The sequence below is a fragment of the Haliaeetus leucocephalus genome, unplaced genomic scaffold (genome assembly GCF_000737465.1).
Source record: "Haliaeetus leucocephalus isolate CR32 unplaced genomic scaffold, Haliaeetus_leucocephalus-4.0 Scaffold93, whole genome shotgun sequence".
Classification (NCBI taxonomy): domain Eukaryota; kingdom Metazoa; phylum Chordata; class Aves; order Accipitriformes; family Accipitridae; genus Haliaeetus; species Haliaeetus leucocephalus.
Genome location: NW_010972529.1, coordinates 940,554 through 963,243, shown reverse-complemented (window position 1 = coordinate 963,243; position 22,690 = coordinate 940,554). Strand labels below are relative to the sequence as shown.

Here is a 22,690-nt window from a genome sequence, read left to right as displayed (position 1 = left end):
AAAGACAAAACTACAGGCCAGCATGACATAAGAGATCAGGAAACAAGAGGCCAAGGTCTTTTCCTTCCTTTCACTACAATGACGAGTAGAATAGCACAGGGACCAACTCAGAGCTCACTATAACACATTTTAGTTACAAGAGCTGAGAAAAAACACACCTATACATAAGCACAAACTGAGTGAGATCTGATTCTCATTAGATCATTAATTCTGTAGAAAAATAGCTATAAGCTCTCACCATCACCCATGCAACAAATACCTAAAGCAATCAGTGTCTTTAAAATAATCTCACTTGATTCTGCCTCAAAAGCCACAAATCATCACACCTAGGGTTGTGTAAAGCTCCCCAGCACCAGCGCAGGTGCAAACTACCAACCACTGTGAAACCCATCCCTTAATAGATGGCAATTAGCAATTCATTTGCACAACCTCTTAGCTATAATTGGAGAGTTTTGCTTCAATTCAAGGTAGATTGGCTACAATTAGTTTGCATTTAAAAATTAACATATGCACTATGCTATTGATTTGAGGAAATACTGTTTAACTTACATTCCTCTTATACCTAGAAATCAAGAAAGAATAAGAAATCGTAATAATCCACCTGATCTTTTGGTTTAGCTGACCTGCTCTGGTGAAGGAGATGATAAACCAGCCCATTTAAAAACCATGTGGGAATAGTATCACAAGATAAGTGAAGACGTGAACCAACCCTGGAAAAAGGGCACTAATCTTGCGTAAGAGGTAGTGATGTGCCATAATCAAAGCTGTAATTCGTTACATTCAATATCATCTGTAAACACCTTAAAAGTAAGATTAACATTTTCCCAGGAAAGATGCTCTAATTGTGTGCAGCTGTGAAGCAAGCACATCAGCTGTGACCATACTGCGCTTTCGCTCCTTGTCAAGTGTGAAAATGAAACTTTCTCACCTTGCTCATCTTATCAGCCTCATCAGATGACTCCAAGTCTTGCACTTCTGCCTCCTCTGGAGCTGTCTCAACAGAGCTGTCCGGGTCGCCGCAAAGAGAGTGCCCTGCTGAAATTGAGATGTGTGTGAAAACACAACCATAATTTCCAAAAATTCAAAAAGCTGGGCACAACAGACATGCAGTTCCCATGGAGAGCCAGGCCCCATCCTGCACACAAGTACATGCCAACAAGACATTATGCCAGAGGCACTCAATGACCTCAAAGGACTACCTCGGTTTACAGCAGGGGCCAGGTTTAACTACAGGTGTAAAAATAAACAGGTTATGGCCAGACACACTATTTAGTTGGAAACTACAAAAGCCAATTTAGAGATAAGGCTAAAATGCCACATTGAAATTCTTACGTTTAGTATTAATTTCTTGGCTGCTGAGCAATTGCCTACCTTTATACTTCAGTGGTTTCAAATGGAAACTGCAGTATGTGAACAGGCAGGCCACACCTGCAAGTCTTGGTCAGCCCTTCCTCCAAGCTAAGTCAAATCTGATGATTTTACATTGCTTGCAGTTTTGGCCTAGCACACCCACTACTGAGCTTCCACGTTGATTTTTAAGGAAACAAACCCAGTTTCAGCAGCTTTTAGGAGTCTATTACATTAACTGAAAACTAAATTTCATTTCCATCGGTACGTGGCAACAGCTATGCACCCCTATTCCTGAGCAGTCCTCTTAAGACTATGTTGTTGATACAGCTAATAACTCCTTTGTGACTTCTTGTAAGTAAATGATGAATCACCTGCAAGTGACAAAAGAAAGAAGAGAACTAATCCCAGCCTGAGAGCTCTGTGTACAATGTTTTTGGGGACCTCATTCTCTGACTCTAAGAGCTGTAAGAAGCAGTATTACTACACCTTAGCCAGTCTTCACAGAAAAACAGATTTCATATACATTCAACTCCTAGCTATGGCAAATTATAAAGACCAGTGATGGACTGAACTCTGCCAGGAATCTCCTGCATGCCTCAATTGACCTTCAAGCCAGCATAAAGAGATACCTTAGAGCAGCTGAGTTCAGACACTAATTCCTTTTACCTCTCCCCTCTCCTCCCCTCAATCCCATAAGGAAGAGTTTTTTCTGCGGTGCTGCTTCTGGAGCTGGATGGAGAAGGGTGGTTTCTGAGTATGCCTGCCTGCCTGCATCCTGCCACACAAATAGGACAGTGAATGTCCCACCAGGGATTATACCTTTTATTCCATTACCTTTAGTCTTCAGGTAATGCAGAAAAGCCTAATCAAAGTTCAACAGATGCAGCAACACAGAAAATCCCTGATTTTTAGAACCCAGGACTCAATGGACTATATTAACATATTGTTTGGTTGTATTGTTAGCATGTAGCATTTAAACATTTTGGTGGAAAACTGACACTTTTCTGGACCAGAATAGAATTTTTTTTAAACCAGTGTTGGGTTTTTTTGTTTGCTAGCCCTACGAATAGAAGCTGCCCAACAGCACACTATCATGTTGTCAGCAGCCAGTGGTCCAGCAGCCATCCACTTCTATTCACTACTAGGTTGAAACATAAATGTTTTACAAAGGTTAGCAGTCATTTAGCACATCAGATGCAGGACCATTTCTGTTAGTCCCATGCTGACTCTCAGGTTACTTGCTATTTTTCAATTAGATGTTTCAATTTACGTAAGTCACATATATTTGTCTATAAGGAGCATTTGGCTAGATAGCAATGCTGTGAGTAAAAAGGCCATAGTGATGATAGCACACATCTGTTATACTGATATGTTTCAGTTAAACACTGTGTGATTTGGCCAAAAAGGCTGTAACAGCGTGGATGGTCTTTTTAATTCAGATAAAATGGCAAGCTGCTTTAAAATAAAGAGATTTTGAAATAACAAACCCTGATTACACACATCTAGTATACTTGTTTATATTTATACTGGAATGAAATATATTTCATGATATAGAAATGATAGTTTCTAAGAAATATGTTTCCTAAATGAGTAAGAAAAATTCTGCTGCCCCTTTGCTGCAACTGAAAAGCCACTGCTCCTCTTTGAAGGAATTTTTTGTTAATGCACAATGTTGGTTCGCAAACACATCCTAGGTAAGGTTCTCTACATCAAGACTGAGGGCAGAGATCCAGGTCTGGGTTCCTCAGTACCCAACTTACAGCTGCTGTTCTTGCAAGCTTTCAGCCATCATTGCCAAAAACAATCTGCACAACTGTACAGGATTTCCACTTTGTTGAGTCCGGAAATAATTTGGAAAAAAATGGAATTCAGAAATCCAGAAGTAAATTCAGAACATATTCTGCATACTGGGATGGAGCTAGATTGGACATCAAATGAAATTAAAAGGACATAAAAGGTAGTTCATAGCTGAGCTTCTGGAGGACATGCCTCTCTTCTGAAAAGATAGGGTTTACCTTTTAAAAAGATGTGCCTGTAGGGGTTGTGTGGCAACACAAAATCTATTTGAAGAAGAGTTTTTTCTGTAAGAAGTTAGGTTTTCTGAGCCTTGCCCAGATTTTATCGACTTGGACTATCAGCTTTCTGGTCTCTCTATTAATGTGTGAAAGGATTCTTAAAACCCTTAAGCCATCCATTAAAAAATAAGAGAAAAAATGTGCTATGTGTCATAATTTGTTTGGGGCAAACTGTTTTCTTTTCACTGCAATTAATTTCCCATTATAAGCTGTGTGAAATACATCTTACAGCCGTTTCTCACCCCAAGCCAAGGCAAATAATGTTTGTTTGGGGGTTTTCGTTTTTGCTTTTAAGCTACCACTTTTTCTTTTCCTGTATATTAAAACACCACTTAATCTGTTTCCTGCAGTATAAACACTTTTACCCAGTAGACAGCAATCTTTCACTTACGCCTTAATGAGCAGTCACACAGTACATGTGCTCAGGGTATTTCTAATGTCTTAAGCTGCCAAAGCCAATGTCGACTTTAGCAGGTTTATCTGCTGGTTGTTAAACACAGGCAATCAGTTCAATAATGCCGCACATTCCTGCCTTTTAATACCTTCCAGTTACTGTCCCATTTCTGTCAGGTTCATTACATCATTTTATTTTTGCCCTGTAAATCTTTATTTAGCTCTGTAAGGAGCTCTGAGGACAATGTGCTCATTTCCTTCTGCAGCACCTGAACGCTGCCCAACCACTACCATTTACTAGGGATGATAACACGTGGGCTTCATTTGACATTAAGGAATTAGAAAGGGAAATCCAAAAAGCAGCAGGAAAAGGGGGTCAAATCCATGTGGCCACCAGCACAGATGGAGGTCAAATGAGCTCCCAAGTTGCCTCAGCAGTGTAATATCCATGACATTATGAATAATGTCCATTAAATAACTCCTCCTTATGGCTAGAACTAACAAAACAAAAGGAAGTCTTGTATCACTGGAGCAAAGGTGCTGGGGCTTAAAGGCCTGGAGAATCACGTAAAGCTTAAGCACCATGCCATCACTTCGCTAAAATTTTCCATGGCTGCTGCTTCCAATTTGCAGGGTTGCTGTCGCTCAGGATTTTAATGAGACTTCCACAATATTTGGTACTACTCTTAAAGCCCACTTCTTGGTGCCAGATTATTTGGTTTTTTAATGCAGTGGAAACAAATATTCCTAGCCAAGCTCTGTCAGCTGTGGTGTAAAGCTCAGAAGTGCGCATCCTACTAACACAAAAAGCAGCATACGTATCAGAAAACCCTGCATCTCGATGCCTTATTTCCGAGTATGTGGAATAGGCAATACTGAATTTAGTCCTCTCAGTGGCAGCAACGGGGAAGTGCTGGCAAGGGCAGCCATCTGCCAGCATGTTACCTGCTGTGGGTCAGAAACAACAACAGGCTCGGATGGTTGAAAGCTTTGGTTTGTAACTTTAAGGTGCCTTAGTCTCCTAAGCAGGTTGTTTTACACATCTCAGTGCCCCACACAACACCTCGCTGTACAACTGAGGCAGAGCTCTGGGACTGCTGCAGCCAGGCAGCAATTAAGTGTTAGGGACCACGGAGCTCACCCCGGTGTCCTTCCCTGCCCTCCTGCCACCGCTCCCTCTCTGCAAAAGGTGCATCGTACTCCTCTGTACTTCTTTCACCAATGAAACTCAGCAATCCTGGAAGTCAAATACAGCGATTGCTTAATGACTTTCAGCGGGAAATAAGGATTGACCCCCATCCGAGCTGAAACTGTGGAAGAAATATGGACCAGGCAGAATGTGACTACCCCAGCTGAATCCCAGCCAAGACACTCTGGTGTCTCTGCTCCTGCGAGAAGTGCTGCAAAGGTTTCAGCAGCCAAGTGCTTTCAGCAGCTCATGTTTGACTGTGGTCTTAAAAGACTAAAGAGGCAGACTAAAAGGGCAGTTCAACAGCAACTTTCTTAAACAGAAAGTGTCATTTCTAAATGTTGCTGTGGAACGGCCCCATTATAACAATGGAGTACCTTTCAAAAGAGAATCTGTTATAAATGGAACAATTTTAATACAAATTGTTAGGGAACCGTCTCTCAGATTAAATTTTTATTTGAGACCAAATTTCATCTATAAATCTACAATAAAAAAGGTAAGCATGCATTTTTTTCTTTTTTAGAAAATTCTGGTTAGCTTTGAAACACTGAAACATAAAAGAAGAAAACATCATTTTTGCACTGGGGTATTCTGTCCCACTGGGAAAACCCACAGAGTTGATAACATCTCCAAAGACCTGTAAAACCCAGCTACAACTATCACAGGTCCAGTCAAAGAACAGTATAGGAACGAACTGTGGAGTTCTGCCTTTCCTGGAGAGTTACAGAACAAGACCCATAATTCTCTTTCCCTTTTGACAGAACTCTATTGCTTCCTTTCCATTTCAGCCAGGTAATAAACTGTGCAAACACAGAGAAATTTATGCTGAACATCATTCAGTTCATTCACTCTTCTTGGGAAAAATGCAGATTCAGTGTAACCTTCCCTGTCCCAACCATACCACAGTCACTTTTCACGCTCCCCAGGTCAGCAGCCTAGTCAAACACTTGTAATACGCTTGAGTAGCCCCTTTGGAATAAACAGGAGTCTTCGTAGCCTTAAAAATTAGGCATGTGCTCAGGGACCTTGTAAACCAGGGACATTGAGAACAGGAAAAAACAGCCTTTTCTTCTGCAAGTAGCATGCTGCAGCCTCGGGCTGGCAGAGCCGGCAGGGGGAGCGGCAACACAGCAAGAATATTAAGATGAGAAAGGCCAAGAGCAAGTATGCTCACCGCAGCTACAATGGGAAGGGTCAGAAACCCAAAGCTGCAATGCAAAAGCTAGCGTGTTGATAGCCACGCTGCTTATTTCAACTGCAGCTCAGGCAGTCTTTAGAAAAGCAAGGAATGAGACCTCTGAATGCAATTCTGACTGAAGCAACATCCTTGAGCTTTGGCTTTTAAGCTCTTAGAAAATAGATCTTGTGAACAACAGTTCTGCACGTCTCTGATTAATTATATGCAGGACCCTCAGACTGCTGCTGCAGTAAACGCCCCTGGACTTGTTATATCAAGTACTGAATGGTAACAATATTTTTTAACGTGCTACAAAAGGTATAAAATTAGTTGTCTGCCTCAGGAAAATAACCCTGAAGAAATTAAGGTTACTGTTAGTCTCGGCTTCTTCTGAAATCCAAATTACATAGCCTAAGGGGACTGTGACAGGACAAAGATGGAATGAAAAATAGTGGCCATTCTTATAGTGCAATGACAGTTTGTTTTAGTTTTATACCATAATCTTTAGAGTGTGTGTTAACTTCAGCCTCTGGTTCTCCTGTTTTCTGAATAACAAAATAATAGACTCCTAAAAAATAGCTAGCTGCTTCATATCTAGAAGATTAATATACCCATTCAAAACAGGGTATACTTTCTTTTTTATCATTTATACCTTCTGCACGGTGATTTATGTAGCTCACAGTTATCCCTGCAGAGTTATCCCTCATGCTAGAGGTCTCCAAAATACAGGAGCATGCAAACCGTAAACCTCAGAAACTCTACCCCACAGTGAAAAAAGGTAGTGAATTGTGGGGAGACCACAAACAAATATGGATACTACTCCCATTCCCAAATCCCCTTCTAATAAAAAATACCTTCTTTATGATTTGGGGGATATGCAATTCTGTGTTTCCAGCTTTCAGCCTCTCATTCCCTGGACTGAGTGGAGCAGAATGAGGAGAAAAAACCACTCCTCATGGGGAGGGGAGACAGCTCTCACTGATCCTTTTAGGCAATAAGGAAAACATGCTGTGGGGCTCCAGACAGAATGAGAGCTAGTCCTCCTCAACCAGATTTATGCAGACTGCATTAGTAGGAGAGAAGACTGAAAGCCAGGAAAAACAATAATAGATGAAAGGAACAAAACTTGTGGCTCTCCAAGCCTGATGCAGTGCTAATTCCTGGGGGAAAGTATGTATCATACCCAAGATGAGATTCTTCACATCAATTAGAGATATAAAATCCAAGGTCATTTCAAGAATAACCTTTTAAGTAAACACAATGAAGTAACTGCTGCCACAGAGCTGATTTGCAGCTCTAGCTCCAACCTCAGTATATACAAGGTACTTCTAGATAATAAAACAGCTGTAAGAGATGTCGTATTTAAACAGGAGCTCTGGCAGTCACTTCAGGGAGGTCAAATCCCAGAAACACAGCCCCGCTTTGCTCCTGGAAGACCTCCCACTGAGTAATAAAGCATTAGGAAAGCTTCCTTAAAAAAAAAAAAGTAACACAGCAGCTTTCTGTTGAAAACACACCATATGATTTGCCTCACACAAGACATCTACCCTTTGCTGCCTTCATAGCCAGTGAAGAATTGCTAGTGAAGAAGATAATGATAGGACATCAGCATGATCAGTCAACCAAACCCTGAATTTCTAGAGGATGGATGTGCATACAGGTGATTTATACCTGCTGGCATTCTGGCCCAGTAGTGTTTCACCCCCCCTGCTGAAAGGGGGGGCTACACTACTTCAGGACTGAAGGAAAAATCTGCATGCTGTAAATAAAGCATGCAACAGAAATCACTGAGCTGATTTGTCTAGCCAGCCAAACTGCCAGTAATCAACAAGGACACAAATAAATGGGTCAGTGGTATTTCATACTTGACTGCTCTCTACAAGAAGCTGTGGAGCCAAGACCAAAAAATCTAAGACGCAGCCACAATGTCCCAAATAAAAGCATGTACTCCTTTTTAAAATTTCACATGGATCCCAATTTAAGTAATGAATTCCTGAAAAAGCACAGGGCCAGAAGAAGAAAGGCTTAAGTAAAACATTGTGTTCTAGAAACACCTCAATAGAGAGAAATTGATGGGCAAGATCAAAACACGTGCCTCCCAATTGCTCACTTGGGTGCAGATCCTTGATTTTACTCCCACCTCGGGCAAAGTCATCCCAAATTAGAGCATCGGCATTGTTTAGCTTTAAACACCATCTTAACGTCGTTCCTCAGAGGCATATTTCATATGGCAACTAGAGGCACTTTCACAAGCTGCCAGAGACACCTGCATATCTGCTGATGAGCTATTGTGTTGCTTCTGTTGGTTAAAGAAGTATTCTTCCCCCTTTGAGGAGGAATGAGGGCGATTCCCACCTCAACGTTTGCTGTGTTTTGAAGGAAAGCAAATGTCAAGAGAGCTCTAGCTTCTGTGCTGCCTGTCACCTGAAAGAGAGAGCGAAGGAGCTGACTACAGCACACCAAAAGTGAAGGGCAGCTGTACCGAGAGAAAACTGAAGGGAAAAGGAAGCCCCGAAGCTGAGGGCAAGTCCTAGGGAGCTATTTAAGAAGGAGGTACTCTGGCCCACCAGACAGTTCAAATGCTCACTGCAGAACATGGAAAAACAAGCAGCCGTTCCACACCACTGTGATCACCACAAAAACCCAGCCTGGGAGAAGCTTTCAAAGGAGGACGTGACTCCAGTTGAGAGCAGCACAAAGGAAGTTGTGTCTACAAAGCAGCAGAGGCGGGAGGTCTGATTTTGCCATGACATGTCCATCAGCCACATCCTATGTCTTCATTTCACATGGGGCACACAGGGTTATTACTGGACAATGTTAAAAGGCGAACGCTAGGCTCTTCAGACACATTTGGCAAACCATGCACTATCTCACCCTCAGCAAGGAAAAGGACCCCTCGAAATGCCTCAAAATAATGATGCAGAGAACTGACAGTGGCAGAGAAACTGCTTGTTGAGACGAGCTGTTGAGACCCTGTGTTACAAAATGTGACTGCTCTGCCCTAGAAATCACTACATTGTGTAAATACAAAAGTCCCAGTTCCCAATTCTTTGCACCCAGGGCAGACACTCACTTCAGCGAAAAGTGAAAAGGGTACAAGGACTCAGCACTCGGTGTTTCGGTGAAAAAGCACAGGCAAGGACAAAAGGATGGGGCCCCGTGAAGAGCTGTTGTTAAGTAGGAAATGGGGGCATCTTGTGGCCAGCTATAAAAATGTTCAAGATAAGCTCAATTTTTCAGCACAAAAGCCTAACTGGGAAAAGTTCAATGCAAATTAAAAGGGGAAAATGTACTTCTGAAAATGTTTAATTTTAACTGCCTTTGGGGGTTTATCCCACATCTTACATGAGGTTGCTTTTATCAGTCCCCTCAGAGGTATTTGCAATAAGTTGTTTTAAAGCTTTCTTGTTCACGCTATTCCACTTGCTATGAATATCACACTCCCCAAGTCAGACTAGGGGTCCAGCTTCCCCTTTCCCCACTACATGTTTCCATCACCTGAACAATGGCATTTTTGCTAGATCACTTTCAGTAAATATTTTAGGCAAAACCAGAGCAGCATCCAGAAACGTTGAAAGGCAGGCTGTACCTCCCTGACCCTTTGCAGGCAGACGTGAGTCAGCTTGGTCCTGAGCCCAAGCAAACTATCTTTCACTGTGGCTCATTTGCTCCAGCTCAGCATTATGCTAATGCACTCAACACTGCTCCTGGGTTAGCTCCAGTTTGCACCCAGACTCATCCCAGAAACCCCTACATCGAGTGATTGCAGCAGACAGACATGTCCTGGGAGAAGGCTGACTTTAACATTGGCGAAGTGCATTAACAGCCCCGCTCCTACTCCAGCTTTTTATTCCAAATGCCCAGAACAAAACCATTTCATAGTTGTCAAAACAATTATTTTTACTTTTCTGAAACCTTTATTTTGGGGAGAAAACAAAGTATTTTGACATATTCATACACCATTTACTTTTGACTGAAAATCAAAATTTACCTCAGCTCAGAATAGTTTTGATTATCTAGAAACTACTTCTTTTTGGCCATTCTATTATTTTTTCCTGTATTTTAAATTATTCCAAGAAACTAAAGCAAGCAGGTACGTCCAGTATCCTCTTCTGTTTCCAAGTACAGGGGGGCAAGTAAGACTTGACTAAGCAGGCAAGTTAAGAGGAGACATGGTGCAGGAGCTTTCCTGCTATCCCAGTGCAATTTCCAACACTGTTGTCTTACAGAGGTAATGGCTAGCAACCGCCAAGGAGACAGTCCTGCTCTTCTGCAGCTATTTCTCTTATCCCATCATGGGTGGTTGTCCTCAGCTGGTTCAGGAAGCTGAACTAGTGGCAAACAATTCACATTTGCTAGGGATTCTCTGAACAGGGCAGCATGGTGGGCAGGAATGCCCCTTCCACCACAGTGTGCTGTGGGACCAGTTACATACATTTAGCTGTAATGTCAATCCCTACCTTAGGGTGTTTTGAACTGTCCTTATGAGTTATTTATGTGTCTCATCAAACACACAGTGCTCCTGTGCTCCTGGCTAATCCCAGAGAGGATGATGCTTATCCCCTCTTCCTTCCCTGCCATACGTATATCCTGTGGGCAAATCCAGAGGTAAAGGCACCTCCTGAGCAGCCCAGAAGGGAGCAATTAGTTCTGCGACTTGCTGTAGGCACAGCTAGATGATGTGACATGCATTTTGCAATGACACACGTTTCACAGCCTAACCACGTACACAGCCATCTTTCATTGCTACCGCAGATTATACGTTACAGCTTCCAGAGCTCCCACATATTATCTGCCCAGCACATTCAGACTGTAATTCCTCACTTCCACCGTGGAAGTTACATGCAGGGATCAATGGCATTACACCAGCACATTGTAGGCATGAATCTTCCTCCTGGTAATTTCTGCACTGAACCCAATACCTTGGTTGCTCCCAGCAAATGCCAGTGTGCTGTCACTCAAGTCAGATGGGTTTTCCAAGCGACGTGGTGGTGACTGCATTAGTTTCTGCCCTTCCTCTATCTCAGGATAGGTGCGCACAGTAAGACACAGCGAAGGCTGAACAAGGGCATCTTTCAGCAAAGCTGAGTCCAGATCCTCAGCAGCTTTCTTGTTAATCTCCACAATTTCATCACCAGCTTTCAGGCCTGCAACACAGAAAGGAATGGGTAAGAAAGACCTGCACGGTAACATTTCTGTTACCCACAGACATCAAGGACCTCAGATCGGTCTTTATGAAGTGCCAGGCAGTTTTATGTCTAGACATAAAGTAAACATTTATGACTGCAAATTATATTGAAATTTGATGGACTTTTGCGAGATCTGTTGTCAGGCTGGTACTCCAGTACCATCCTTAGAGCGCGGTGCCCAGGAAGTCCCTCACAACGTACCAGCAATGAGATACCCCCTTTTTCTTCACGTCACTCTGCAAGGGAACAGCTGCTGTACAGCAAGCCACCCTACACAACACATTGGTTGTAAATAAATACATACTGAAGGACAGAGTCAGACTTCTGAGGCATGGCACACAGGACAGGGAAAGGATGGAGTAGCTGGGCTGCCTTGATTCTTGCTTTTAACTTTCCATATAAGTGAAGGCTTTTATTTGAAGTGGTCACCTACCCATACACCTAGGAGGAGAAAAAACATTTCCCACTCAGCTCGGGTGTATGGTGTAGGACTTCAGATAACCTCCTCTCTGGCCCGGTCTGAATCACGTCCTAGCACACAGATCTTCAAAAGGCAAATTTTAGCGCTTGGTAAGTAAGTTAGTCATGTTTTTTTTCCAATCTGATTTCAGTAGTTATTTATAGTACCAGTGCCCGAGGGAAAAGGGGATGTGCAGAGAGGAAACAGCTGACTTCCACTCACTTCAGGGGCAACGCAGCGATGCCGACAGATGATGTGCAGCCCTCCGAGGTGCTGCAGGAGACCTGACCTTCCCCTCAGCCAGCCGGGCCCACTCTCCGACTAACAACAGCAAGCTGGGCCAGGGTTTAATCCCAAATAACCTTTAGGGGCAGGCAGGCAGCAGCGCACCAGGGCATGCTGGTGCTGACAGCCCTGATCATCAGAGCTGCTCCTGCCGCCGCAGCTTTTGTACCCACTTGAGGGTGACGCTGGCAGTCCCCCACAGACATCTCCCCAGGAGCCAGCCCTCTGGGCATGGCCGGTGGGAACACATACTCTGCAATGGCCACCCGCCCACCAGTGGGACTGTTGTGGCATCCCTGTCTCCGTCCTGGCATTTACAGGGATGAAAGCTGAAATTTACAGGTCGAAAGAGCTGCTCTGTGGGGATGACCTGCCCTCATGCCATGCAGTCCTCTGGCTGGGCAATCATGTGAAGGACGAGTCTTGCCACCCTTAAAGCCCAGATGAAAGGCCTGACTCCATGAGCCTGAGCTGCGAGCAGAGCTCAGCTGCATCCTCCAGGGAACAGATTACCTACCCGCATTCAAGAAAGAAACGTGGAAGGGAGGACGCTAAAGAGCTTCAGTCTTCTTTAGGAAAATTGAGATCTTTCTAAATGCATGTAATTGTGCCCAGAAACTCTAGTGTGGTGTGCAGTTTCAGAGAGAATAAAATGAACTAGATAGAATAGCTACAAAGTAAATGGACCATAAAATCATATTTGAAACAAGGACAAAACAAGGCAAGTCAAGCATTTCTCATTATTTCATTTATTTTACTTAGTGATGCCATCTTATAATAGTAGCACATTAATATGCCTGCAACCATAAACATCATATCTGGGGCTTCATCTACTCTTTGTAATCCTTGTCTTGAATCATTTGGGATAAAGCATCATGTCTATCTCAGTACAATCAAGCACCTCAAATTCCAACAATGGTCTAGCTAATGCAGACCAACAGAAAAAATAAATCATAACAATTACCAGGAGAAAATAAAATTTAAGTTTTCTAATTGGAGAAAAGATTGAAAATGAAATACTGTATCTCATCTGGTTAAACTTACTATAGGAAGTGCAATCAAATGCAAACATGCATGTAAATAATGGGAGGAAGAGCAAGTTTTCCTCCCTGCTTCTGCTAACTCTGAGTATCTTGTCACAATATCCTGCCAAATACTGTTCATACAGAAGTGGCTTTTTATATCAATTATGAAGAGCAACATATCACTGAAAGCATGTTTTAGCGTTTCAGCCCCACAGGAGGCAGTCTGTGTTCATGCATTCATTTAAATTGTTCAAACATTAACTAAAAGCAAAATAAGGAAGCCCTGCTAAAACCCCTCCACCCTCATTGTCACATTCTCTTTGCTCCCCACAGGAAACCCACATGGTTTTATTTCCCTGTGGCAGGCTGGCAGAGAGCCGCCCCCAGCCCCCATTCAGGGCTTTTGGCAGAATACATCCTGTCAGCCAGGGAATCGTATGGGGCTGAGGTGGGTGAGGAGGGACAGGCAAGAGAAAGATGACCTTTTCAAGCTTAATAGACATATGCAGCAGCCTCCAGAACCACCTACGTGGTTTCTTAAGTTAGGGTTAGAGGCTACCGCTCAGCGAAACCCCAGGCTCCCAGCAGCCAGAACTGTTCCCCTGCACCCTGCTTCTTCCTTCCCAGTTTCTGTCTGCGCGGTCCTGTCCCTCTGCTGTGCCACTTCTGCCACTCAGTTCACTGCAACACAAGCCAACTCGATTTGCTAGCAGGTCAGAAAACCAGCCATGCATTTCTGCCATGGCAGTCTTCTATCAAGACGGGGAGCTGAATCGGCTTAGCAGAGTGCCAGGGTCAGCACAAGGCAAAGGGCTGGCACAGTTTAGGGGAGACCAGCCCCCATTGCTTTTGGCAACAGCTAACTGTTGAATAAGCTCTGCAAGACCATATAACCACTTGCTAAGAAAACTCTGAAGGTGTTTTTGAGGACTCTGCATACATTGATCATAGAATCATAGAATTGTTTAGGTTGGAAAAGACCTTTAACATCATTGAGTCCAACCGTCAACCCAACACCACCATGCCCACTAAACCATGTCCTAAAGTGCCATGTCTATGCATTTTTTGAACACCTCCAGGGACGGTGACTGGATTATGAAGAGATGAGAGTCTTCTCACTCTGCATGCTCCCCATGTTATACTTTAAAATCTGTTTAGGTTTCAGATGCCCATCTCCCTGACCAGCCCATCCTGTAACTGCATGAGCAGCAGCACCGACACATTGGAAAGGGCAATGAATGGGAAAAGCAGTAAGGGCATGGCAGTGTCAGTGTTGACCTCAGCTTGGGTAAGCTGCAGTTAAACCGTATCCTGCTCTGCCCTGGGATAAGCCTGGCAGCCTAGTTATCTCTGCCAGTTTCTGGTCCAAGTGCTGTCATGCTTCCTGCAAAGGCTGGAAGCAAAACTAGAGGCAGTCAGCCCAGCCACAGAGAGCACTATGATGACTTCTAGTGTACCTGTTTATCTTGCAGTGACTGACTTGAGAGGGCCCCTGCTCCTCTTTCTAGCTGCAAGGGACATGCTGACCCTGCTACATATCTAGCAACTCAAAATTAAAAGAGGTTGACTATATAGCATAGCTGATCCCAAGAGCAGAACAGCCATGTATTCAGTACCTCAGGTTCTTCCCAAAAGACCACAATCTCTTTTGGACTGGGACCCTCGTTTGGTGTGTTCGTAAAGCTCCCATCCCAACAAGCACATGGTCTATACCAGGATTAAACAAACAATAACAAAAGCACGTTACAAAGTCTTTTACCTTTCTTGAAAGCTAGGCCTGTCTCTTTGACGCTATTCACATACAACCGACGAATCCCTTCTTCTTCCACGGAAGACAGAGAGAAACCTAGGGAGATACCCAGTGAGACAGTTAGAAAAAGCCAACCACTTCCAGCATGTCCTAACAACTGCACACACTACAGGTAAGGCTGTGCTGTCCCTGCGGCAAGCAGTCAGGAATTTCTCCCTTCTCCTTTCCCCACAAACCCTCACAAACGTAAAGGGAAAGTCAAAAAATGAAAGTGGCTTTAACAAAAAATGGAACTGAATTTCTGAGTTTATAAAGAAATCATCTACAGCTTTATCTGAGGATACCAGAGCTGCAAAACATTGGAATGGACTTGCAATTCTCTTGCCACAAAAGGTCACTTTAAGAAGTTTTGCTGTTTGCAGACACAAGCTGCACGGAGCTGTGGTTTGTGACCCAAACCAACAAAAGCCAAGAAACGGAGAGCTATGGCTGACATGCCATCCTGAACTCAGACAAGGCATAACAGCTCCTGCTAAAGCAGAATGCCAACTTTTGCTTTTTGAAATTCCTGGACTGGACAAGTTTGTAAAAATGTCACTTTCCCTTTTCCCCTTTCTTTTCTCAGCTGCTCCTGGCACAACCTGTTATTTGCCAAGTCTCAGCTCAGTGCACATTTCCTAGCTGTGTTAGAGACCCACATAACAGCCTTATAATGGAAGTACTGACACAGCCTTAATTTAAACAGTGCAAATGGTACCATTATGTTTGGTTTTGGTGATTTTCTTGCCATTTGTGTTTGACACTGTGCAAGATAACAATGTGTAAAGGAAATACAATGTGGTTAGTTAAATATGGTTTGTTTATTTACTGTTGAGAGTTATCTAAAGCAGAACATTTGCCTTTCTGAAACTTCATTACTCCCTAAATGGGTGTAGGCAACCATTTGCTCTCTTTTTCTGACTAGAAAAACATTTACAAACCTCTGGGGGGAGACACTTGTTTGACATGGAATCAGCCACCAGCCAAGAGGAAGCAGATGTGCTGGGAGCCTATTCTGATTTTAGGACTCCCTTCAAGTTGATGCTTATGGATGAGAAGTTATTTTTTCATCCATCATTTAAAAAAAAAAAAGAAAGGAGGGGGAAGAATACAGCAGTCTAGAAGCGAGGAGCATATGGCCCTTCCTGACTTACTGAGCTACTTGGAATCTGTATGCGAGCTCCTCAGCCTGAATAAAATGAAATTTGTGAAGCTCACTCAACACACCAACTTTCGCAGAGAGGAAAAACTCTCGACTAAACAAAAGAGCAGCTGTAAAATATACTAGTTATTGGTTGTCATCGCCACAAAGCCTACCTGGAAAACCATTAACCAGAAGCACAGTGGAGCATGCCCAAGACCACAGTTTGAGTCAGCACAAATTATCAGTTACTAATACCATCACTCTTTTGCAACTGAAATGCTGTTTTGCAGCCAACTATCATACAGTCAAAACAAGGCTAAGCTGCAACTCAATTTCTCACAGTGGCTAACTGTGAAGAGATTAGCATGCCCAAGCAGTCCCAAGCTCCCATTCTCCTCCATGAGAAGACCTCTGCCTCCTCTAATCTGTCAGGGCTAAGTGCATGTGTAGCTGCTTTTTAATTTATCTTTCAGTCAACCCCCCCCCTCCCCCCAACCCTGAAATCCTGAGCAGTAATTACTGGCAGAATGGGTGTAAGGAGCAATTACACATGTTGTCATCAGCTTTAAGAAATGAGAGGTGGGCAACTAGCAACAGCCTTGAAATGGTCATCTCACAAAGACACCTAACACCTCCATGGACAGGGTATGTGACCATACCCCAACCATAGATAAACGGTTTTATTTCCGCAGTTGTGGTAGTGGTTGGATCTTGTAAACAATCTGAAGTAGCGTGCCTGTCCCACTGCAGTGCCAGTGCCAGTGCTTTCACTGCCATGCAATAAAGCAGAGCAGGGAACTCATCCAGATGAGAAATACCTCAGTCAAGTGTGTGTGTGTATATATATGTATGTGTAGTTTGTATATACACCTGTATAGTATGAATGTACAGTTTCCATCTTGCTGAATTCTGCAGGTGCTCCACATGAACACGTGTACTAGCATTGCATGAGAGGAAGGGCAGGAGTGGGTGGAAGTGACAGTGATTGCATAAGCTGGCATCACTGCCAAAAAGATTATTATCAAACTGTGCATGGACTCTGAAACACAGGTGCGAAGAGATGGGTGGTGACCCAGACAGACCCTTTTCGTCACTGCAAAGTTTTGATGACAGGAGAACAAAAGTCTGCATCTATGAGAGCACACGGCCTCACCAAACCAGCACAATACCTGAACAAATCCGCCTCCAGAAAATTACCTCAGCCCCCTGAGATAGACAGTTGCTAACAAAAATGCCAGTATGTTCCCGGTATACACAGCAGCTGCAAACAATAGGTTCTTACTGCTGGTGTGCCCTGATTCCTGCCCACACAACCTTTGCAAAGAGGCTGGTACCAGTGAAAGAGGCAAGAACATATCCGCCCAAGCATCAGCAACAGCATCACATTGACAAATGTAACGCTGGCAAGGTCCATCAGACTGGCCAGACACTCCAGGAGTGCCTCTTACCACAGGCATGCTGGTGGGAGTAGAAACACTACAAAATGTTCCCAGGTGAGCTTTCCCTGAAACACTCTGCTCCATCCTCTTTACATCACTTGAACTCATGGTATGCTCAGGCATGACGGCGAAGCTGCTCCAAAGGCCTGCTAACACCTGAAGGAGCACCTCTGCCCACTCCCTGGCACCAGGATCTCTTAGCTGGCCCAAAACAGCTTGTAAAGCCAGCAGACAGCTATTAACTTATTTTATTATCTTTCTGCCAGGCTAGTGGGCTGAACTGGCCTGTCTTAATTGCACCCTTAGTGAAAGCATTTCACCTCCCTGCCTTTGATACCATGTCTGTTAAATGGAGATAACAGCACTAAGTCTACATTGTCAGGATTAATGAATAGCTGCTTGTGAAGTATCTTGAAAATTCAAGGTGATTTACAAGTAGTAGTATTATTATTGCTATAGCTGGAATACTAGCAACCGCAACAGGTGATGTCACTAATGATTTTCATAATCTCATCCATTTTCAAAATGAAGACTTTTCTAGTTCTGCTGGAGGAATCAAGGCACAGGCAATTTGGACGTGTTTTTAAAATGGGCAAGAAGTATGAGAAGGCTTGAATAAAGCTGCACAGAAAAAACAAGTAATCATCAGAATAAGAAGTCCCTTAGCGCCCTAGACATCGGTTGCAGCACTGGCTCCTGACCCTGTTCCCAGCACTTGTTGAAGTGCTTGTGAGCGGCTGAGCCCCAAGTGCTGCCCAGCTGACTGAGAACTAATTTCAAAAGCAGCCCTGCTCACACAAAGACTTTCGCAGGTGCTTAGATGCTTGGAGACTGTGAGGTCACATTATTGATTTAGGTTCTTTTCAAAACAAAACTAGTAGCAAGAATCCTTAAGCAACCCTGTTAAAAAGAACCTATGCTGAAACTTTAAAGCTCTGAACTTCATGTTGCCATAGCTTGTGAATGTGCTGTATCTTTCTCTCTGGATTGTAAAAGTACGTATTGGCAATGCTAATCCTGTAAAGAGATTAAAATAACTAAAACCTCAAATGTACCTAACATACAGGATGGGAAAGGATCTCAGGAAGAACCCTAGCCTTCACGAGCGCCAAGACAGGATCAACACTTCACCTCTGCTCCCACACACACATATTTCAGCACACACTTGTCACTGTATGAACACATAGTACTGTTCCTATGAGACACATACAGACTACAGAAATTCTGCTGCCATTTAGAGTCAAAGTAAGTTTTGCCATTTTCTTTCAATGAGACCAAAGTCAGCTTTTTTGGGGTGCATTTAGCCTTCACTCCCTACAGGGTTGGAGCCACTGAACAGACACATTCCATGTCTCACACAGCTGATCTCATTTCATAGGACATGACAGTGCATTTCACGGTCTTTCCCATCTATCACTTAAAAAAAGAGAAGAAAAAGAAATAAACAGGAAATGCCACGATACCCATAACTCCTGCAGTGCTTTCAGGCACAGCATAATTATTGAACCTAGGGCCGTCGCTGTGCTGGTTAATATTTCTTTCTTAGGCCTTCAATATTCAAACTGCAGTCAGTACCACTACTTTGTAGCAGAGCTCAATATTCAAATGGCCTGCAGCCGTATAGTAAGCAGTCTGGGGATTCAGAATTATTCTAGTCAATAAAACAGAATATTTAGATAAACAGTAAAACGATGCAAATTGGCTTCCTGCAGGGTAGGTTGCACAAATAACTTTAAAATACACTACAGAACTGTAATTGCCAGACCAAAGGGCAAACTCACCAGGCTGGAGGTCTGTAACTTGAAATACTTGAAAGCTCAGAAATATGACCACCCCCACGTGAAGATTAGGGATTTTGCTGAAATTGCACAGGGAGGACTTCCCCTGCTTTATGTTTTATGCACAGATCTGTATATGTCAGATTCTGGCTCCAGAAGTCCATGGGGCATCCTCGAGGGCTGGGCGAGCACTGAGGCCAGGCTACCCCAGCCTCAGGAACGTCAAGGCGAGACAGGCACCCACTTTGCGTGCCCCCGGCAGGTGGGGAAAGGGGCCAAGCAGCCTCTCCTGGGACAGCTGCCCGGCCGCAGACCTCAAGATGCCTCCCACCCACAGCGATGCTCCTGGCTGCATCCCTACCATCATGCTTGGTGGAAGGAGTGAGGAGGTGGAAAGCCTTCCAGCCTGCTAGCAGCAGCAAGCCACAGCCGCAGCCCTCTCCCAAGCCCCACTGCAGGGCCCCAGTGAACGCTGTGATGCAGGCGTTCATCTAAGATGTGACAAATGGCAAAGAATGCTGTTTTCCACCGGCGCTCAGTTGCACAGCCTCTGTAGGTGGTGTTTTGAGAAACTACAAGAACAAGAAAACATTTGTCCTTTCTGCCACTGTAGCTCTCATCAAAGAGCTGCACGTCCTACAGCTTGAGCACCAGGAAAAACAGTGTTCAGTGCACTACAAATAAAACTGTCCTGCTTTGGGGCAGGGGAGTGAGCTTTCTGTGGATGGAACAGGAACCAGATGTGTTTTTCTTATTGTGTTCAACAGGCGTTTCAGGTATATCAATGAATAGCAAGCAAGAACCTGCTCACACTAGAATTGACTTAATAGAAAAATAAAAACAAATCCAGGAGAAACTCACCATAAATGTCAGAGGATGCATCAGACTTCTCTATTTGAATGTGCTGTGTAATTTTCTGACAGATTTCTATTTCTTTGTACAGCTGAATAGAAAAAAAAACCACAAAAACATGTTACTGTGGGAGGACACATCAATTGTAATAATTTTGAACAGATTTTTTTTTTTTAATTACAGCTGGAAGAAATAGACTGTGGTCATTATTTATCAGGTTTTTTCCACATGTGTGAGATGTATTAGTAGTGTCACTAAGCCTTACTGTCAGAACACAGTTAAAGAGGAAGAAGCAGTGTTTTACTACCACCATCATAAAAGCAAGGGTACATCTATTTCACTCAGTCAATACCATTTTGAGTGCACAAGAAACAGAGCTTCTATTCCTGTTTTCATATTTTATGGGTAGTCATCATTTAATGTTTTTATATTATTTGGTTAAGACATTGCAGGAATTCAATTATTTGATAGCATTAAAATCACAAAGAGGGATTTTTGTTTCTTAAATACATTTCTTAATTGTTAGAAGACTATCAGATTTGATATGCAGATCTTTCTTAGCATGAAATTTCACCTTTAACACATTTATGTTTATTTGTAGCAAGGAAAGCCCCCAAGTCTTTGAAATGGTCATTAACATCCTTCCTGGGACACCAGCACAAATTCACACCTAGGTAATAACCCAGAAGCCTATGCACACAGGTGTAATCCACTCTGCCTTTCAGGAGCCAAGCAACCCCTCAGCAGGGCTACACACCTCCACCACGGCTCACACATTTTGTGCTTTTAAATCACTATCATCTCCTGTCTTGTGTGGCTCGCTATTGTACCTGGGTCCTGCCGCGAGCTCTGAACAAGGGAGCTTGTACTGGGGCCTGTTATCCCACCCAAGGCAGGGAAATCCCGCTTTTCCAGACAAAGTCAGATATTTAGAGGCTCTGAGCTGACATCTTTGGGAGTCAGCCCTGACTTATTCCTTGTTAGACAGCCTTTACGGACCAGAAACCTCTGGCTCAGCACAGGTTTGAAGCTGGTTTTTCCATAGCATAGGCTAGCACTTAAGTAACAAACCATCCTTCCGTCTTTGGGAAAAATCATACCCGCAGGTGAGTGAGAGCCCACAGGTAAATATTAATTTTGTTTACATGCTGGTATGAGTGTGTAAAAAAGCAATTCACAATAATTAACATTTTGAAACTAAGTGACATCAGTGTTTGGACTCAAGTATTTAAATAATGTCTTTAAAAAAGAAGAATAACTCATTAGTAAAGGGCGTCCTTAAAAATATAATTTTATCTCCCGCTTATATCAGCACTTACACATCTGTTTAACTGCAAATATTAGGTATTACAGAACAGTTATACACCCATTTAAATGGTTGTATATAGTAAAATAAAATCTAAAATTAAATGAGGATGCCATGTTAGCAATATTTTTAAAATGCAGTTTTCAAATATAGGAATGTGTTGTTCAGAACCTGAAAAAGACCAAATGACATTTACAAAAATCTCACCTAGGTTTCAGCAAGGGTTTTAAAAAAGAGGAGAAGGAAAAAAAGGAGCAAAAATAGCACTATTTTCAGAACAAAATTTGTGTCTGATCCCGGCAGTCATCTAAACTGAGCGTGCAGGACCAGAACCAAGGAGGATGGCCAACAAACTCTCGCAGGGATACAGGAGCCACTTGCTGCCTTGTATCCCAAAGCGCTGTTTTCAGGCAAGACCCTCTATTGAACGGGAGGCAAATAACTGGGATGCACAGACTGCAGCTGAGCTGCCCAGACCAGAGAGCCAGTCCGACAGCAGCCCTGAGGTGCTGCTTGCATTTCTGGGCCCCGTGGACCCGCCGACCCAAAACCAAAGGCAGGCAGCATATTTGGGCTATGGTGGCTCTCGCCATGAAGCTGCCGGCCTCGCAGGCACCATGCACTCATGGGGGAAACCCCCTCCGACCTGGCGTCTGCACTGGGAGGTTTGACAGCAATACCAGGAGCATCCCGGGGGAGTTGTTAGGCACTGGGCAGTGCCTGGGGACGGGATTTCTTCCTGACAGCAACAGCATTGCCCCTTCGAGGTGCTCCAGTCCCTCATAGTGTTTCTCATAGCAGCTGTGGGATGATAATATTTTGGGGTTTTTTTCCCCTCAAGATTTTCTCTTCCTTGCCCTTTTTTCCTCCACCACTTTTAGTCTTGTCCCAGCACCCTTTCCCAGGGCTACCTTTTCCAGCAGCCCCAATGCCTTCACCCCAGCCTCATACTACCTGCAAGATTTTTGTGGAGGCCTCTGGTCCCCTGCTTCCATCTAAAAGTGCCATGCTATCCAAAGTAAAAAGCCTGGCACATCAAGCTTCAGCCAAAACACTCCAACACTTAGTTTACAATAAAAGCTCCTTAAAGTATAACTGCCTGGTATAGCACCTAATGTTAAATACTCTCCCCTGAGCCCTTAATAACATTTTTAACACATAATAAACTGAGCTCATGAATTTTTGAAAGACTAGGTCAGTGTACAAAGCATCACCACTAATGTTTTGGAGAGGAATGGA

At 43.5% G+C, this 22,690-nt stretch overlaps 1 protein-coding gene across 5 annotated transcripts in view; it reads right to left on the bottom strand.

Annotated features, from left to right (window-relative positions):
* The window catches only part of TIAM1 (T-cell lymphoma invasion and metastasis 1), a 156,299-nt gene that overhangs the window by 23,468 nt on the left and 110,141 nt on the right, over positions 1-22,690 (bottom strand). For all 5 annotated transcript variants that reach the window (XM_010585274.1, XM_010585275.1, XM_010585276.1 and 2 more), the window contains 4 exons: positions 20,155-20,236; positions 14,903-14,989; positions 11,107-11,331; positions 929-1,035 (listed from right to left, as the gene is read on the bottom strand). In XM_010585274.1, the coding sequence (XP_010583576.1) occupies positions 929-1,035; positions 11,107-11,331; positions 14,903-14,989; positions 20,155-20,236 (501 nt within the window). The remainder of the gene's footprint in view (positions 1-928; positions 1,036-11,106; positions 11,332-14,902; positions 14,990-20,154; positions 20,237-22,690) is intronic.